Consider the following 19,966-nt stretch of genomic DNA (forward strand, 5'->3'; position numbering starts at 1 on the left):
AAATGCAGAAATGTAAACCTTTCCACCTAGCTGAAGATATTCACAGAATTTAACTTCTTGAATCAATAACAAATTACAGCAAGGGTTATCAAACTTTTTGGGACCAGGGACCACTTACAGGGGAGACCATTTAGCAAGGACCCCCCCCCCCCCCATAATCGTAACACCCATTTGGCATACCCTTCGTGTACTTGTTTTATTGGTCTCCTTCTGTAGATAATTATACAGGCTATTTGTTAATTTTTTCAATGACAGGACTATTTTAAAATTGTATAATTTATGGCAAATTTTTTCATAGACCCCCTCGCTATGGTTCGCGGACCCCTAGCCTGGCTGCCAGCCCAACTTAGCCCGGCCCACAAATACATTTGGTCGGCAAGTTGGGTATGGGATCGCTACTCATCGCTATCAACTACTTCATCAAAGAGCGCTTGGGTTGAATTTGACTTCAACAAACAACATATTACGTTGCTCTGATGAGAACCACTGAAGAGACAGTGAGTGCGGTTACACGCACACGCCGATCATAACACGCGATAATGGCAATAATGCCATTATTAAACTCATCATATGAATATCTTCATCTGATTTCCAAATTCGGGGTAAGGTCTTAATCAGCGTATTCAAAACCAGATAAAGACACCTGGGGCCTCATATATAAACGTTGCGTATGCACAAAAAGCTTGCGTACGCTGGTTTTCACGCACACTTTTTGATGTATAAAGATTTACTTGACGTGAGAATGTGTGGGCCAGCCGAGAAAGTTTTCAGCAAACGTGAGAATGTGCGAAATGTCCTATAAGTCTTGTCTGGCTCTGTAACATGGCAAATTCTAATTGAAAAGTGCCGAAACTCACCAGTGCCGTGACCCGGATCGCTAGGTTAGCATCAGCTAGCCGGCCGGAGTGAGTTTGAGGGGTGAATGTAGCCTGTGTATGGTGAAACTCACTCCTCAAGTATGTAACAGGCCACCCGCATTAGCGAAATGCTAGCTTTTCGTTGGCGTAGTTGGTAGTGGTGGCGCTTGGGAAGTCAGAGGTGGTGAGTTCGACTCCCCGTGGGAGCGGACGGATGCCCGTATACCTGACGGAACTTGCAATACCACGTCTGTTACTATAGCGTTAGTTAACTTACTTGTCCAAGGTTTGTAGCTTGACCAAGGAGAGGTAGTAATGATCCAGAATTTAATTTCAGCAAGGCCAGCTTTGTATTGGCTCAAGTTGAGGAAACAGTGGCTGAAATGTTTGGCACAGACATACAAAACTTGGGAAGTTGTGTCAGCCCATTTCCAGCTAAAATAAAATTAAGATACTGGTTGTGCAGAGGCTGATGAAGGAACTAAAAAATATTTTTTTGGGATTTGTACGTCCAAACACAGAGCAACTATTCTGCTTCGTTTGTTTGCTAGCCATGATATTGCACTTGCCTTTGCACGATTGTAGCTCAGTTTCTCATGAGTGGGCAAAGAAGAGAGAGGGGAGATAACCTTCAAACAGAGCAATTGAGCCTTCATTTTCTCAAAGGCAGAGAAGAACACCCAGGGCTTGGTTTATACCTGTCGAAAATTGTAGCCACTGGGGGACCAAAGGCAGGCTAGGGGAAATCAGAATCAGAATGGGATTTATTCGCCATGAAAGTTTGCACAGACAAGGAATTTGCTTTGGCAGGAAGGTGCATACAGTAAACATATAGGAATCTTAAATTTAAATATGTGGTCTAACTATACTAAGGATACATAAACTAGCAGTACTAAGTGGAATACAATTAAAATAAAATAGAATATACAATAAAGTAGAATATAAGTTGCCAATTTACAATATAAAATACACTATAAAATACAAATATTACAGGAGTTGAGTGTAGTGCAAAAAGTTTTTTTTTAGTCAGTGTGAGTTTTGGCCTTGTTGAGGAGGCCAACAGCGGAAGGGAAGAAACGTATGTTTCTTCTTGTATGGCGTGAGGTTTTGGTCCTGACGGACCGCAGCCTTCTGCCAGAGGGGAGGGACTGAAACAGGGAATGTCCAGGGTGGGAGGAGTCAGCCACAATCTTCTTCGCCCGTCCACGGTCCTCGAGGTGTGCAGGTCCTCGAGGGAAGGCAGATTGCAGCCAATCACCTTCTCAGCAGCGCGGATGATACGCTGCAGCCTGCTCTTGTCCTTGGCAGTGGCAGCAGCGTACCAGGTGGTGATGGAGGAGGTGAGGATGGACTCAATGATGGCTGTGTAGAAGTGCACCATCATTGTCTTTGGCAGGTTGAATTTCTTCAGCTGCCACAGGAAGTACATCCTCTGTTGTGCTTTTTTGGTGAGGGAGCTGATGTTCAGTTCCCACTTGAGGTCCTGGGAGAGGATAGTGCCCAGGAAGCGGAAGGACTCCACAGTGTTGACTGGGGAGTCACTCAGGGTGATGGGGGTGAGTGGGGCTGTGTTCTTCCTGAAGTCCACAACCATCTCCACTGTCTTGAGAGCATTGAGTTCTAGGTTGTTCTGGCTACACCAGGTCACCAGGTTGTCAGCTTCCCACCTATAATCAGACTCGTCTCCACCAGAGATGAGCCCAATGAGGGTGGTGTCGTCCGCAAACTTCAGGAGTTTCATGGACGGATGACTGGAAGTGCAGCTGTTGGTGTACAGGGAGAAGAGTAGAGGAGAAAGGACGCAGCCCTGGGGAGATCCAGTGCTGATGGACCGGGAATCAGAGACTTGTGTTCCCAGCTTAACGCACTGCTTCCTGTCAGACAGGAAGTCTGTGATCCACCTGCAGGTGGAATCAGGCACGTTCAGCTGGGAGAGCTTGTCCTGAAGCAGAGCGGGGATGATGGTATTAAAGGCAGAGCTGAAGTCCACAAACAGGATCCTGGCGTAGGATGCTGGGGAGTCCAGGTGCTGTAGGGTGAAGTGGAGGGCCATATTAACTGCATCGTCCACAGACCTGTTGGCTCTGTAGGCAAACTGCAGGGGGTCCAGTACAGGGTCTGTGATGGCTTTAAGGTGTGCCAGCACCAGGCGCTCAAAAGACTTCCTTACCACAGAGGTCAGGGCGACGGGTCTGTAGTCATTATGTCCAGTTGGCCTGGGCTTTTTGGGCACAGGGATGATGGTGGACATATTAATGTTAAGTCATATTAATGTTAAATAACCTCCTAAAGTGAAGTTTTCATGTCATGGTCAGGTCACCTCAAATTTTCTGTTGGTTTGTGATATAGCCTATGGGTTTCAGTATAGCCAGCAGGAAGTATAGCTGCACGTAGAAAGCATTTTAATTTGTTCAACTCGGAGGAATTCTTGTTTTCATGAAAACGAGGTTGAAACTTGTTGTCTATATCACTACGGTTAGAAAAAGGTGTAGTTTGTGTTTTAACAACGTTCTTGTAATTAATTATTGCTTCGAGTTTGAATCTGTGAATATCTTTCCAACCTAGCCAATATTTCCTCCCTATATCGTTACAGAGGCAAAGTTGCCCCTCTTGTTTTTTCTTTTCAAATCTAAAGCAGCAAACAAGCTGAGGTATCTTCTCTCCCCCTTGTCTTTTTCTCTCTCCTACCTTCTCTCTCTCTCTCTCTCCTCACTTCTCTCTCGCTCTCCCCCCACCCCACAAGTAGGCAGTACGAGTTTCTGCGACACTTGATGAAAGAAAAGAGAATCGCAACCTTGAAAGATGTGGAAATCGCTGTCCACAAAGCAGCCATTTAACTTAAATAGCAATGACAAAATAGCATGAAACTAGCTTTTAGCAATGTAATTTCAATATTGGATTAATGATTTCATATTTAGCAAAAGCCATGAATGGATCGTCCTATGCACCTGACAGTAAATGACTTGAAACTCCTAGAATTCAATCTGTGCGAAACAAACTTCCAGGCACACTGAAAATCGCCTCCTCTCCCACCTTCTGTCTCCCTCCCCTCCCTTTTCTCTCTTCCGTCTTCTCTCTCTCTCCCATCTCTTCTTGCTTTCTCCCCTCCCCTCCCTTCTTCTCTCTCTCTTTATCCCTTCTCTCTCTCTCCCCCACCTCTCTTTTAAATGAATAAATTACTAATGAAAATGACTAATTTTAATGTGTTAATTCTAGATGTATTGCATGATCTGCATGATATCAGTATAACAGTGCTTAAGAATAACTGATGAGTGCATGTGTATGAGTGTTTTATGGGGTAGCACAAGTGATGAGTGCATTGGAGAAGCAAGTTTTTCAGGAATTTCACCCTAGACCGGCCTCACATACTCCCCTTCCCTGCTCTCCCCTGCTCCGCTCTCCCTCCCCTCCCTCTCTGTGCGCTGACTCAGCAGTGAGGCAGAGTATCAGCAGACTACACACCCAGACTTAACAGATTTGTTGTGCCTGCTGTGAAGATTACCTGCTTTTGGTCTAATTAGACCAGCAGGGAGTCCTGATTGGATGATTTGCCAGTATGTGGATGCAGATGAACAGGTGTTAGTTTGCCAATCAAGGTTGCACATGCAAGGCCTGCCCATTGTGGAACTTCTGATGTTCTGGATAGTTGAGCTGAAGACTTCCTGTTTCAGAGGAGAGAACTTCCTGTTTCAGAGGAGAGGACTTCCTGTAACTCGGGTGTGGGGGACTTGGGCAGGAAGGGAAGCCTGTAAAGAGGTTCTCCTAATACACACACACTCCCAGTCTCCATGATGGACGACAGTGAGTTCCCGGTCCCTTTCCTCACCCCCCGGCCTGTGATGCTGCGCCAATCATAGTACCTAGCCCTGTGGCTACCTCTGCTTATACTGACATTTACCAACTGACCCCAGTTGGATTGTGGTGTTTCAACACCCATTGACACTTCCCTGCTGTATGAATATGTTTAGCCTGTGTTCTGTACCTCTATTTCACTAAATGTCTCTGGAGGAGGGGATGCCTCACTTAAATGCTTCTCCCAAGGTTTCTTCAATTTTTTCTCCTCTAGTAAGTTTTTCTGGGAGTTTATCCTTGTCTTTCTTGAGGGTTTAGGTTGGTTGAGGGGCAGTTCTATGGGCGTATGTTAAGCCCTCTGTGACATTGCTTGTAAAAAGGGCTGTACAAATACATTTGGATTTGACTCTCCCAACACACACACTCTCCCGATACACACACACTCTCCCAATACACACACACTTTCCTAACACACATACACACACACACTCTCCAAACATACACACACACACACTCCTAACAGACCTAGACTTATCTTCGCCAGCCTCTCTTGGTCAGCCTCTGCCAGCCTCTCTTGGTCAGCCTCTGCCAGCCTCTCCTGGTCACCCTCTGCCAGCATCTCCTGGTCACCCTCTGCCAGCCTCTCCTGGTCACCCTCTGCCAGCATCTCCTGGTCACCCTCTGCCAGCCTCTCCTGGTCACCCTCTGCCAGCATCTCCTGGTCACCCTCTGCCAGCATCTCCTGGTCACCCTCTGCCAGCCTCTCCTGGTCACCCTCTGCCAGCATCTCCTGGTCACCCTCTGCCAGCATCTCCTGGTCACCCTCTGCCAGCATCTCCTGGTCACCCTCTGCCAGCCTCTCCTGGTCAGCCTGCTGTCAGTCTCTCTGGTCTTTCAAAGAGGGGAAGCTGATTTTCGTCCGACAGGTGTCTTGTTAATAAAGGAATGGATACTATGAATTAGTACTTCAAATTAAAACAAAAGTACAAAATTAAATAATATTTTTTTGGAATAAAGAAAATACTTCCAGTATAAGGCACATATGTCAACTAAAGAAAATGTTTCAAGAATAAAAGTTTCTTTACAGTAGTGCCATGCCATAGACAGTAAAAAGAGCAAAACGGTGCAGAAGGCACCAAATGTAGTTTTAGTTATTTTCTTAAAGGACACACAAGATGCACAGCATAGGAAAAACTGGTGTCTTCTCAATTAAAAAGCAACACAACAAAAAATCTTAAAATCGGGCATTCACTGAGATTGTGTTTACACCATTTGTCATTTTATAGGCCCTAAAGATTATTTGCCAGGAACACAAGCTTGTCCACAGTCTCTGGCTTCAACAGAGACCGGTGGCATGTAACAATGTTGCCACCAATGCTAAATGCCCTTTCTGAAGGAGCACTTGTGGCCGGGATACAGAGATATTTCTGGGCCAGTCTTGCCACCCTTGGAAAATTAGCTTGGTACACCTGCCTCCAGTCCAGTGGGTCAGTCTCTCCATCAACCTGCATTGTCTGCAGGTAACTTTTGAGCTCCACTTCGATGGCCTCTCTGTCAGCGAGAGCAGCTGTGCCATCGGAGGCCTTTTTGAAAAAGCTTCCCAGGCTCCGTTTCACCCTCTTGGATTGCCTCTCAACAGCTACTTCAGCAGCTTCAGCACCACCAGCAGCGTCAGCACCATCAGCTGCAGCTTCTGTGCTTGAGTGTGGCTCTGTGACCTTGCACCTCCAACAGTGACAGAATTTCTGCTACCGCTCTGGTCTTGATGAACTCTTGGTGGTCATCAGCTATATATTTACCTTTGAACCATGGGTCGACCAAGGAGGCCATATCCAGCAGGTCAACCGTTTCTGGGTCTGAGTATTTCTTGTTTAAGTACCCCAGGATGACTTTTTTCATGTCTGTGGTCAGCTCTGTGTCATCATCAGATGCAGCAAGAACAGTGTTGTTGAAAAGATGGAGAACGGGTTTGATGTACGACACACTGACATACTCTTCTCCAGACAGCGCGTCTGTGAATTCCAGCAGAGGGCCGATGGTCTTGCTTATAGATTCCAAGACATCTGTATCTTGCCAAGTGGGTACCAGGTGTCTGGTTTTCCTGTTTGCTTTCAGTACCTGTGATAGGGCCTTCTCTTGTTCAAGCACCCGCAGGATAATCAACTGGCGTGACCCCCACCTTGTTGGTGTTTCTGTGATAAGGCGATGAAAGGGAAGATGGTGCTCTGTCTGGGCTTTCTTCAACTCTTTTCTTCTTTTCCAGGCACTCACAATCTTCTTGCATAAGGCAACAGCATGGTCAATTTGGGGGGCTTTTTTCTGTTGACAAATTTGTAAGATAATATTAGTTCATTTCATCTATAATCTTCATATGAACATCCCTTAATGTTAAAGAGTGAGTTTTAAATATTTCCGACCCATCCACCAGAGTGAATTATTTGTGCAAAACGGAAGCTAGCTAGCTTTAGTTAGCTTCCGTTACCTAGCAACCTAGCATAATACTCGTAGCTATGCTACTCCCTGCTAGTGCTACTTGTTAGCCTCCTAATTGTACATTTTAAAGCCATAATATAGCGTTTGTCGTATAGTTTTTGTCTATTGGAAAATAGTCGGTTGGAATGTTCAGAATCACACGTGTGACGGTACTCTGTGGGGCCCGCTTTCGAACGATCACATGTGTGACGCTACTAATTAACAGGTTAACACAAATGCAACAACATTTAAATAGCATTGGCTTTACAACTGAACAGAGGCTAATTCTACATCTCTAAACGCAAATGTAACATTATAGTATGCACAAAATGTTTTAACCTACCGATGGCGAGGTGCAGCCTGTGCCCGAAGCATTGAAGCCTGGTCCAATCATTCAGAGACGCTGCCTTGACCACGTTTGTTCCGTTATCAGTAGTGATGCATACTTGGCTTTCTTCTTTTAAACCCCAGGACTCAAGCGATTCCTTGAGTCCATGTGCTATCTCCTCGGCCGTATGTTCAGCAGGAAAGTACGACGTCTGCAAACACCGGCTGCCAAGATTCCAATTGTCCGCTATATAGTGAATGGTCAGGCTGATGAAGGGCTCCATGGTACGGCTGGACCACAGGTCCGTTGTAGTGGCAAAGTATTTCAAGTCACACAGCTCTTTTTGAACCTTTTCGCGGAACTCGGCATATAATATTGGCATCTCCGTTTCTGTGAAATACTTGCGGCTTGGCACTTCGTAACGTTGATCGATAGCCTTGATCATGGCTTTAAAGCCGCGCTTCTCTACAGTTTGAAACGGGACCATGTCCTTACACAAGTAAAAATGTATGGCCCTTGTAATTTCAGTCCATCGCGGGCTCTTTCTAATGTAAGGAGTACCTTTCGAAAATGCCTTCTGGATGGAGGTCTGGATCTGTTGTTGTTGGATCTGATGCTGCCCTGCGTTCTTCGAGGTGGTAGAAAAGATTGGTTGTGTTTCCTTTCTTAGCCAGAACTGTTGCCCCACACACTTTACAAGGTATAGTTTGCTGCTGTTTGTTGGACGTCTTAAATCCGAACTAAGTCCAAATAATGGACTTTTTATCCAGGTCCTCCGTTTCGCTTACATCCATGTTTGCTCAAGATGATGAATACGAAGACGCGTTGCATCCTTTAAATTTCGCGGGTTGTTTGCATCATCAACATGCATTATCGAGATAGTGCAATATAATTACAATCTCTATCGTACGCCAATTTTGTATCGTTTATATCACATATTGTTTATATCGCCCATTTCTATCTCAGCATTTATCCAATGACCGTATAGTTTCAAAGCACTGAAAACATTTTGTGAAACCAGCCCCATGGATGCCAGGCTTCAACAGGCAAATGCACTGTGACGCTAAGGGGAATGTATGAGTCAAGGAAATTGAGTCAGTCCACCTCCTATTATATGTAGCTGATTCTGAACAAACTCGTCTTCGAGAATTCTTCTAACACATTCACATTTTTTTGACAATTTAGGGGAAGCCGAGCTTCCTTTGCAGTCTTAAAGAAATTACCACTGGTGGAGACATGCTCTGATGGATGTGCAGTTACGTTAGGTAGGAATGTGTGTTGGGTGTGCAGTGAAGGTAGTAATGTGTGTTGGGTTAGTGATGGCTTCCCTCCGGCCTGCTCTGTGCTTCCTCCTGTCGTGATGAAGCTGTCATAAAACCTCCACCCCTTTGGGAGGAGTTGGCTTTTAATTTGAGCGTCACATGAAAATGATGTACCTGTTCTAGGAGGAGCACCTGTTTCACACACGGAACACTCACACACACAAACTGAACACAGACCCACACATACACTGAACACACTCACGCACATACACTGAACACTCACATAAACACACAGTCACAATACTCATGCACACACAAACTTAGAACAACTCAGCTGGCAGACAACAGAGGAAGGGAATAGCATTACTGATGCAGACAGAGGACCAGCAGACAGGTGTGTGTGTGTGTATGTGTATGTAGGCTGTGCTTCTCAGCCAGTGCACAGGAAATATAACTACGGCTAAAACTAGCCTGGTAAACTGAATATACGTAAAGTTGTATTAACCTTGAAGAGAGAGAGGGGGAGATGGAGATAGAGGAAGAGACCGAGAGATGGAGAGATAGAGAGATGGAAAGACAGAGAGAGATGGAGAGACAGAGAGAGATGAAGATAGAGACGAAGAGGGAGAGACCGAGAGAGATGGAGACAGAGAGAGGGAGAGACTAAGATAGAGAGAGGGGAAGAGATGCCTCTGATGTTATTAAAGTAGAGGTGTAAATATCGACCTCATCTCCTTCACACACCACTGCTCTCTGCTCTCAGTCCTGCCTGTTACCAGCCAGCCAATCAATCAGCCTCTCTAATTACCTTAATTCAAATGAAGTTTCCTCATTCTCCTGCTATTCATCTCTCTTCTCCTCTTCCCCTTCCATCCCCTTTCCTCCTCTTCCTGCTCGACCCTCATTGACTGAAATTTGACATTGGATCCTGTATTAGTAGGGTCAATATATGAAGGATGACATCTGTTGATCACCCATGAGCCTTTGCATATTTTGAGGGATTAAATTGCATCTGGACACCATCTTGGCACCTGCTTTGTCAAACCAAATACATTATGATGGCTGCTAACCCACGTTATTACACGGCTGTTCTTAACGTTGTAGAAAGCTCCATTCACTTGAATGGGGCTTCCCAACGTTCTGCGGTCTGATATCTTCTGATAACAGACCGTTGCTATGAATAACAGACCACTGTCAAGGAAAGTGGCCTTTTTGCTTCTGATTCACGTCTTTCGTAGCACTCCGCAATTAGTCCAGTAACTTTTCAACCCCAGTGTACTCCGTTGCTTACCGACATCAGCTGATTTGAAGCCTAAAGAATGTTCAACGTCTATTAAGTTCAACGTCTTTGGCGAACTATTTCTCTGCTGATCAACACTACGAATGGTAACAACATTACAGCCTAAATACAGCCTAAATATACAGATAACAATAAATATTACACTATACTAACCCTAAATACACATAAAACCTATTACAACCCTATAACCTATTCTAACCTAGGTGGAGTACAATGCAATGAACTAGTGCAATGTTGCTGATAATGCAACCTGTAGCTGAAAGTCACAGTGTTTAAAGTGACTAATGTGAAGTGAATCAATGTCCATATCAATGTCCATTCAGAAGCCTGATGGCCCTTGGGTAGAAATTGTTGTCCAGTCTGTGTGTGTGCGACCGAATGCTGCGGTAACGCCTGCCAGAAAGCAACGGGGTAAAGAGACTGAAGGATGGGTGGTAACAGTCTCTTAGAATCCTGCCAGATTTCCTGAGGCAACGTGTGTGGTAGGTGTCCTGTAGGGCTGGGAGCTTCCTGCCGATGATAAACTCAACGGACCACACGTAGGGCCGCGCAATCCCTGTCTGTGCAGCTCCCATACCACGTAATGCAACCAGTCAGAATGCGCTCTATTGTGCATCTGTAAAAGTCAGTGAGGATGAGTCCATACCAAACTTCTTCAGTCTTCTCAGGAAGAAGTGGCTTTTATGGGCCGTTTTGACCACCTTGTCCGTGTGAACAGACCAGGTGAGGTCGTTGCTGATGTTCACCCCGAGGAACTTGAAGCAGCTGACCTTCTCCACTTCAAATCCATTGATGAGTAGGGGTGCATGCTCCTCCTTCTGCAGCCTCCTATAGTCCACAATCATCTCCTTGGTCTTGCTGACGTTGAGAGAGAGGTTATTGTCCTGACACCATGATGTCAGGGTGTCAACCTCCTCTCTGTAGACTGACTCGTCACTGTCAGGCCTCACCGGGAACAGGTTCGACTTACTGCCAGCAATGCGGACCAAACTTTGGCACCAGTCATACAGGGCCTGGACAGCCCTGGTCAGGGAATCCGGTACCCCGTACGCCCAGAGCACCCCCCACATGGGCCCCCGAGGGACACGGTCTAACGCCTTTTCCAAAACCATAAAACATGTGTAGACTGGTTGGGCGAACTCCCATGCACCCTCCAGTACCCTGCCGAGGATGTAGAGCTGGTCCACAGTTCCACAGCCAGGGCATAAACCACATTGCTCCTCCTGAATCCGAGGTTCGACCATCCGACGGACCCTCCTCTCCAGAACCCCTGAATAGACTTTCCCAGGGAGGCTGAAGAGTGTGATCCCCTAAAATCGGAGCACACCCTCCAGTCCCCTTTTCAAAGAGGGGAACCACCACCCTGGTCTGCCAGTCCAGAGGCACTGTCCCCGAAGTCCACGCGATGTTGCAGAGTTGGGTCAACCAAGACAGTCTTCGAACTGTCTTTCCTTAAGGAAATCCGGGCGGACCTCATCCACCCCAGGGGCCCTGCCACCGCGGAGCTTTTCAACCACCTTAGCGACCTCAGCCCCAGAGATAGAAGGGCCCCCCCGATGTCCCCAGACTCTGCCTCCACGTCGGAAAGCGTGTTGGTGGGATTAAAGAATCCTTCAAAGTATTCCTTCCATCGATCCAGAACGTCCCCCATTGAAGTCAGCAGCGCACCATCCCAACCATATACAGCGTTGACAGTGCACTGCTTCCCCCTCCTGAGTCGCCGGATGGTGGTCCAGAACCTTTTCGAAGCCGTTCGGAAGTCATTCTCCATGGCCTCGCCGAACTCCTCCCACGCCCGGGTTTTTTCCTCTGCGACCGCCAAAGCCGCATTCCGCTTGGCCTGCTGGTACACATCAGCTGCCTCTGGAGTCCTACCGGCCAATATGCCTCCTTCTTCAGCTTGACGACTTCCCTCACCGTCTGAGGGTTACCGCCGCGACATGCACCGACTGCCTTGCGTCTGCAGCTCTATTTTAGCAGCGATTTGAACAAAGAACATACCTTTATCAGAACTTTTGAGGAACGTTCTTGAGACTTCACTTTTAGCACAAGAGTAGAAGGTGGAGAATTATGACAGGGATATTTGTGTTATGTTTGTTACTTTGTTTAATGTTGTGTTCACTGAAATCTTGATTCGAGTAACTACTCCTTCCTAAAAGATAACCAAGTCATTCTTGGTATCTACACAAAGCTTACATAATAAAACAATCATTTAACTATATTTTGTAACTGTACCAAGATCCAGAACAATATTTGAACAATCTTATGAATCTGCCAGAGACCAGATCACACCTTTGGTAGGCGTGAAGGAGGGGGGAGTTGACAACCCAGCTTCCCCAATCAACGTCTGACCCCAGGCAGGTCCTCCCTCAAACTCTAAACTGTATAAAACTAAGATGACCATCAATCTCTGACTCCAGCAAAACCAACCATGGCATGAACGCCATCAGGATTGGCATTCCAAGGGATGTCCCCAAGCTTCTCCTGAGATTCAACTTGCGACATTATCTGGACGTTTCAACAGAAGAACCAGAAACGCAATTCTAATTGCAACTTGACAGAGACCCCACAGACTCAGTCACATGACCCGGCAGCGTAACTGTGCTTTGACTTAAGATTCTTCAAATGGACCTTTGGCGCAAACCGCCCTCAACATCACTGATCAAACGTAACTATGGCTAACGCTCTTTCCTCCCCGACATGGCATTGGTGTGAGCTCTGTTTATGATTTGTAAGGATGTAATCATTGACTGTACAATTTCTGTCTTTCTTTAAATTAGACCATTTCATTCTGTTCATTGAAACCAATCTCTCATATCAAACCCATTATCTAACTTCTTCATAAGATCTGTTCACCTTGAATAAATTCATTGTAAAGATATTTTGACGTGTGTGTTCATTAATGTTACGATTGGCTCTACACTTGATGAGACTATTACATATTAAACATAGGATTCCCACATGTCCTAAACCAATATTAGGGTGGTGCCCCGAGACTTTATTATACATTAAGCATTAAGTAATCTTTAAACGAGCAAACCCCGCTACAACTAACACCTACTCAAATATATCTTAGCTGGTTGAGATGCACTAAGATTTCTTCCAGATAAAAAATTATCCAAAGACTCATACCTGAAGACACAGTCGGGAGATGAACAAAAAATGTTTGTCCCGATGCGCAGCCACAAAAAAATGAACACATTTTAAGTCACACTAAAGATTTATTCAAAATGAACGAAGCCTGGACCTTGCCTACAGTTTCATTTGGGGGTGGCCTCTACACACATAGCTAAGCACAGTATCATTTTATACAGAATAAAAGGTTACATCTTCACTTTTACTGACAGGAGGGAAGATAGATAGCCTACAACTAATGAGCCTTACAACTACCCCCACCTGTCACTAAAGTCAGTCACCGCTGCTGTTGCTAACCAAACTTCGCTTAGGGGATTGTTTTAATACGCCGGAAATGAAAAACTTTATTAAGTATATTTAAGTCCACACATTCGTTGATATAACCCTACGTTTCAACTTTATGGAAATGTTATACGAGGATGAACGTATTGAATGAGCGAAAACGAGACACAATTTCCCTTCATCTAACTAGTGCTAGCTAGATAGAGTGCAGCCTGGGCATGTTAGCTGTTTTCACAAACAGATTGACATAAAATGTAGCAGGGCTACCAACTTTTCCAAAAACCTTGGCGTAGCTATAGAGTAGCTATTGACTGTCCGAAAAGTCGCTAACTGACATCATCTCCTAATTTGCATTATTGTCACGGCTGCGGTGTGGGAGAGAGGAATAGTATTTTTGGAGAGACAAAAACTTAACACCCTAAATATGTTTAGAACTACAAATTAATTTTATTCTGTTGGGTGTTTTAGCATTGACGAAGGCCATCAAATCTCTGAATAACTTAACTTGCTTTGTCTACGTATACCCACATTAGGCTACATCAATTATTTATTTGTGTGACAGTGAAGAAATGTTTACATATATATATATTTATGTATAGTATTTATTTTTGCTCTGTAAGCCAGGGCAGGAACAATGGTGGCTTAGCGCATGCGTGATTCATTTGCAGTCTGGATGCAGGGTATGTGGGTCTGCTGCTCTCTGCTCTGACTGAAGTTGCGACTGCTGCACAAGGCTATCGTGAGACTGACCGCCTGTGAGTGCTTTGGGACGCGGAGGAGCTAATGGCAGCATCCGCTGATTGTTGAGGACAGTAGGAAAGACTGGGGTTGGTTGGCACACTTTTCACTGTCTGCCATATTTCTCTGGCATCATTTATGTTAGTCTAAGCTATAATTAAATGTGTAAATGTACACAAAGACCTGGGACAAGTAAAGTGATGTTTATTATAGGATAATAAATGTACTACAGTGTTTGGTGCTTAGACCCCATGGGGAATTAATGATCAAAGGGCGCCTGCCCAACATCCAAAGAAGATTCCCCCACGGAATCCAGACACTGGTGGGGGTGGTGGCAGCCGACGACCTAGCCAAGCAGTCGAAGAACAGAGACAGGAACCGGGTGGGGACGGGGAGGTGGAGGAACACAACAGAATCATGCACTTGATAGCATGGACAAACTACACTGGGAGAGTATCGTATTTATAGGAACGGGATCATTGTGATAGGCTGACATTAACGAGGAAGATATGACAGCGTTGATTGATGGGAGCGCGAATCGACCTGAAACCCAGATGACAGCCCGACATAGGAAGAAGGAAAGTTGAGCATTCTTAGCGGGGGGAGTAAGTAGTGAAACATTATCGAGTATGGCTGAGTGCAGGGGTTGGTCTTGCTTGACTGAACTTGTGCTAAGCTTCATTTGTGCCAACCAGCCCCATCATGGGGTTAGTTGGCACAATGTTAAAATGCTATAGTTACACAAAATGAAGCAACCAATAGAAACAATTTGAAAGTGTCCTGCATTTGGGGTTGAGGAAGTTGGCAACCCTATTGAGAACCCATGCTGATCAATCTGAATCACTGGAGTCACAGGTCTGACAGTGGGACTGGGAGTGGAGCCGGGGAGTGCCCAACTCATATGGCTATTTTTTACACTGAATACATAGTATCCAGAATTCCCTTTGCCGGCTGTTGGAGAAGGGCTCAACACATAAGACAGTGTTCCTCCTCTGACTCCGATGAGGACTCACACCTTCTCTTTTAGCAGCAGAGATTTTGTGTTTGAACGCTTTTGGTGGTGCTGTCTTGCTGTTATCAGATGTTTTCTTTGTACTTTTTAACACTGTTTTACATTTTCTTTCTCCTCCTCCAGATAATTTTTCTCTGGTGTGTCTGTCAGACTTGCAGATTTTCTTTTCCCCCTGACAGCACCTCCCACTTTCCTAGGCCCAGTTTTTGGAAAAGGCTGCAATTCCTCAGGGGAAACCTTCCAAATGCTGCTGGTTCCAGGCACACCATTGTCCAGGCTGGGGTGGAGCTGTGGGGCAGCATTGGTCAGGCTGAGGTGGAGCTCAGGAGTTGGATTTTGCCGGTCGGTGACATAGGGTTGGGAGAAATCCTCGTCTGAAAAAATGTTCCTATTAAAAGGAAACACCCCTGTTGCTCTGAACCCTGCTTGAATGTTTGCCTGGGTTGCAGCTGTTGGATACGCTGTGGCAAAAAGGCACGTCATAGATGGACATGTTGTTCCCTGGGTTTTCCAGCATCCACCCATCACATGCTGTATTCACGTGCTTCTTAAGAGGGCCATACATGGTGCGATCAAGTGGCTGCAGCCGATGTGAGCAGTGCGGGGGAAAGGACCGCATCATTATGCTGTTCTCCATAACATAATCAAGGTCATCAATGGAGATATGTGACACATGATTGTCGAGGAGAAGGAGGCATGGCCTCTCAGTTAACACTTTGCAGATGCAACAAAATGTTTTAAACTCAAGGAAGTGTTCCACCTTCATCCAGCCGGATGGATTCATTGTGCCTTTGCATGACAAGGTCATGGTTGTTCAAAAATGACCTATATTATACTTGTTGAAACTTGTTGGGGTCAGGTGGCTGGACAGTGAGGGAATCGGGCTGGCAATCTGAAGGTCGCCAGTTCGATTTCTGGCCGAGCCAAATGACGTTGTGTCCTTGGGCAAGGCACTTCACCCTACTTGCCTCGGGGGGAATGTACTTACTGTAAGTCGCTCTGGATAAGAGCGTCTGCTAAATGACTAAATTTAACTTGTGGCACGAGCAAGGCTAGTGTCCTCTGGCTTGAGGATAGATAGGCATGGTTGCCTCTTCAAAAAGGCAGTGGAACAGTCAGCGCTAGCTTGCTTAAGTTCTGACCATTTTAAGAGGACTTCAATATCATGGGCAGTGGCAAGCTGGTACGCCAGTTTTCTTACTTCTGCCGGAGACAGGCTTTAATAAATATCTGCGGATTTTTTAAAAATTAGACCACTTCCCTTTCCATTTCAGCTGAGAACAGCTGCGTGTTTATTTTGTACTCAATTGAGGTGCTCATTACCTTCAATTTGGTCTGGGGTCATTTTACTGCAGTATCATGTCAGTGTTCGAAAGGAAAGGGACTATTAAAATCTTTAGCAGTACTGAATATAGTTTTATTCTGCAGTTTCACTTGTCGCACTGCTGCAAGCATGTTGTCTGTTGTGGTCCTCCCCCTTTAAAACTTCCTTAAAATTGTTCGCACTATTGTGAAACCTACAACAAAAAAGTTTTGAGATTTTCAGATGTCTTAACATAGATGAGTGCAGAACGAGAAAGCAAACATTTTGACGCTACAATTTTGTTTCTATGGCCTTCAAAACAACCCAAAAATGCTGTGTGCCAACCAACCCCGGTCTCCCCTAATGCAAAACGATCCGTCCTTTTACGTCACAAGCCTCCAATAACACTGGAAAAAGTCGCTAGATTTGTCGCTGGTCGCATCTGACAATTAAAGCCGCCAGATCTAACGAGTCTCTAAATTGGCAACACTGAAGTCAGCGACTTACAACACAACCTTGAGTGTAAATACATTATTTAATGTGACATTACTTACTGTACATGCAAGTCTTGACCTGCTTAAATGTATGATGCTGCTAGTACACCATGGCACAATAGTCTTACTAGCACGTTGTTTCTATGCATCGTTGCTCACGTGTGCTGATGTTGTGACGTACACCTACCACTGAGTTCCCTTGTTTTGTTTGTAAACATTTGGGATGCGCGCGCTATGTGGTTGCAGAAAACCGGGAAAGGATATAGTTTATAATGGCTTAAGGACCACACGGACAATACAAATAGTTGATTTAAAAAGGTCAAGGAGGATAGCCTTTAAGAGAGAAAGTGATATCCAGTTGATCAGTCACGTCAGAATTTTCATTTGGGTCATGAAAGTCTTGACATTTGACTGAGAATATTGCCCGGTAGACTGCATTGTCTTAGGCGGCAGCCAGTCTCTTGTCTTGGTCGCGTCATGTTAAAAAGTTCATAATTTGAGACTGCGTCCCACGGCGTTATACTGTTTTGACGTTCGGCTCCGAGTCAGACCTGGGTCGCTCACTGTCACAATGTTGTATTTCATTCCATTCTACACCAAAAACGTCAGGGAGGACTCCCTTTTGTAGATACGAGCCTGGTAAAGATAGCCAGCATCTCAGATTTCTTTAACCGAGCCTGTTTCATTCGGCATTTGCCTGAGAAAGCGACCTCCTTTAGCCATGCTAGTTTTGCCCTATCACTTGGTCAGGCTATTTAAAGGTATCGAGGTCAAGTGACTTTTTGTGCATGGACAGGTAAAATGTAAATGAATTTGTTCAAAGGACAAGTGCCTCAAAACGTTTGTCGATATATGATGACCTGATCGACACTCCAAGTGTATTATACCCGGGAGAAGTTTGTCTTTTGCCACCGACATGCGCAGTTGAGCCTGCTTGACAGTCGTGTGACTTAGGGTGAAAATTGGTCTACTGTTGAACTTGTGTTTGTTTGTGTTCTGTTGGACGTTACTTTGCTTAGTTTGATTGTTTACACTGAAGGTGCAGGTTAGCTAGCTAGATTTCTAGCCAGGCTCTTAAAGCGCCTGTTGAAGTGTAAATGAGCAGCAACAAATGTATGATTTTTTTATCTATGCAATCTTTATAAATAATAAGTATACACTTAATATTAAAAAATATCAATAAATGATATAGCTGCAAGCAGCAATGCGGGTTCCTCCGCAAAATGGCAAAATATTATAAACATGTACAATGTAGAAGCAAAATGACTTCATGTTTGGCCAACACCAACAGGCTGAATGGGGATTTGAACTCATGAGCGTAAGGTTACAAGTCAGCCTCTCTTTCCTCTCTGGTACACACCAACTGTTGAGATTTAATGAACAGAAATGGCAGAGTAGGGTTAGAGTTAGGGTTACAAATCAAATCAGTTGAACTTTATTCAGAAAGGGGGAGATAGCGGGAACATAAAGTGTAGGGTACAGTAAAAGTGAAATGGAACGCGTCTTTCTGCCTTGAAGCTGCGTGCGCATCATCAAGACCCCATTTATATGTCAAGATAACATCCAAGCTAACAATTTCACCAAATCTGACTGCATACCATACATACCATATGTACTGTGTTATGATTGTTTGAGTTTAACAACTTGCTTAATTAATTAAATGTCTGTTAAATGTCAAATCCAACTATAAATGTATAAAAGAGAGTTCCAATCAAATCTGAATTATTTTTAAACCTATAGGTTTAAAAGACAACCTTTGCCTAAACTGACATGCACCAACTCAGAGAACTGAGTTTCAACATCCATTTACACATTTAGTCTCTATTTTGTAGGCTACTCTTAAGGCATAACTATGTTTGAGAGTAATTCCAAGTCACGTCCGTAACGTTTTGTAGAATAAGTTTATGCCATTCAAACAGTGCCGATGCTACAACATCCAAAGTTTCAGTGCAAAGCTTATTTATACCAATGGTTAGTTTAATTACCAAATCTTGCCCCTTTGTTACTTTAAAAAACTTTAATTATGTTTTATGGACGTGACGTTACGGACGCTACACAATGTTAATTTTCACAATACACTGTTCACAACACAATGTAAATGTTCTCAAATGAAACGGTAAAGCTGACAATCGTGTTTTTCGGCATATTGGCTGTTATAACCATAGATATATATATACACTAGGTGTCTTACAGCGGCATCTAGAACGTCCGCACATGGCGGCCATCTTGCCACAGGCAACTCGCTCACCCATAACATTGTGTTGATGCTACATGTACTTTTTAAATGACCATAACTTGCCCAATTTTCAACCGATTTTTAAACAGTTTGGTTTGTTATCAACGTCAGAGATGTCGCTATTCCACTGCAGACTTATGAATAATTCTGTAATTTTTAATTTTTTTTATAGAAGTATGCAGTGGAATAGCGACATCTCTGACGTTGATAACAAACCAAACCGTTTAAAAATAGTTTAAAAACATCCAAACAAGGTGGTATTCATGGGAATCTGAAGGAGGGTTTCAGGTGAAGTTATTGAAGAGTGGAGTGTTGGGGGATGTGCTTGCATCACTGCTGGTATCAGCCACTACATTCCTGAAGCACTGCTTTATAAAAAGAAAACAAAGTGCAACTTTCCAAGAGAAGAGGAAAGACACAAGTGAAGCTGTTGCAGTGTTACAGATTGATTTTGCAGAAAATTACACCACTGCATATCAAGATGAGATTCAGGCAGCCCATTGGACCAGCAGCCAAGTTACAGTTTTCACTGCTGTTGGATGGAGCAGAGGAGAGGTGCAATCCTATGCCATTGTCAGTGATACACTGGACACATGGAAAGAAGGCTGTGGCTACATTCCTGTCCAATGTGGTGGCGGACCTGATGGGAAAACATCCAAACATGAAGGATCTGCACATCTTCAGTGATGGAGCAGCATCACAGTTTAAAAACTGATTCATTTGGTCTTTCATGTCTACAACCTTTAGGGACATGT

The 19,966-nt window shown here is 44.6% G+C and overlaps 2 protein-coding genes across 2 annotated transcripts; both read right to left on the reverse strand.

The window, feature by feature from the left end:
- Positions 1–4,213: 4,213 nt before the first annotated feature.
- On the reverse strand, positions 4,214–7,226 carry LOC146267630 (uncharacterized). Its single transcript, XM_084710054.1, has 3 exons — positions 6,829–7,226; positions 5,175–5,579; positions 4,214–4,519 (listed from the first exon to the last, which is right to left on the reverse strand). Exons 2-3 carry the CDS (start codon positions 5,482–5,484, stop codon positions 4,449–4,451), a joined length of 381 nt encoding a protein of 126 aa, XP_084566180.1. The 5' UTR covers positions 5,485–5,579; positions 6,829–7,226; the 3' UTR covers positions 4,214–4,448.
- LOC146267631 (E3 SUMO-protein ligase ZBED1-like) lies at positions 5,939–7,936 on the reverse strand. The gene is made up of 3 exons (XM_084709335.1): positions 7,465–7,936; positions 6,449–6,661; positions 5,939–6,300 (listed from the first exon to the last, which is right to left on the reverse strand). Exons 1-3 carry the CDS (start codon positions 7,934–7,936, stop codon positions 5,939–5,941), a joined length of 1,047 nt encoding a protein of 348 aa, XP_084565461.1.
- Positions 7,937–19,966: the final 12,030 nt, after the last annotated feature.

This window comes from Hypomesus nipponensis, chromosome 11 (genome assembly GCF_054491055.1).
Source record: "Hypomesus nipponensis isolate SF chromosome 11, ASM5449105v1, whole genome shotgun sequence".
Taxonomy (NCBI): Eukaryota; Metazoa; Chordata; class Actinopteri; order Osmeriformes; family Osmeridae; genus Hypomesus; species Hypomesus nipponensis.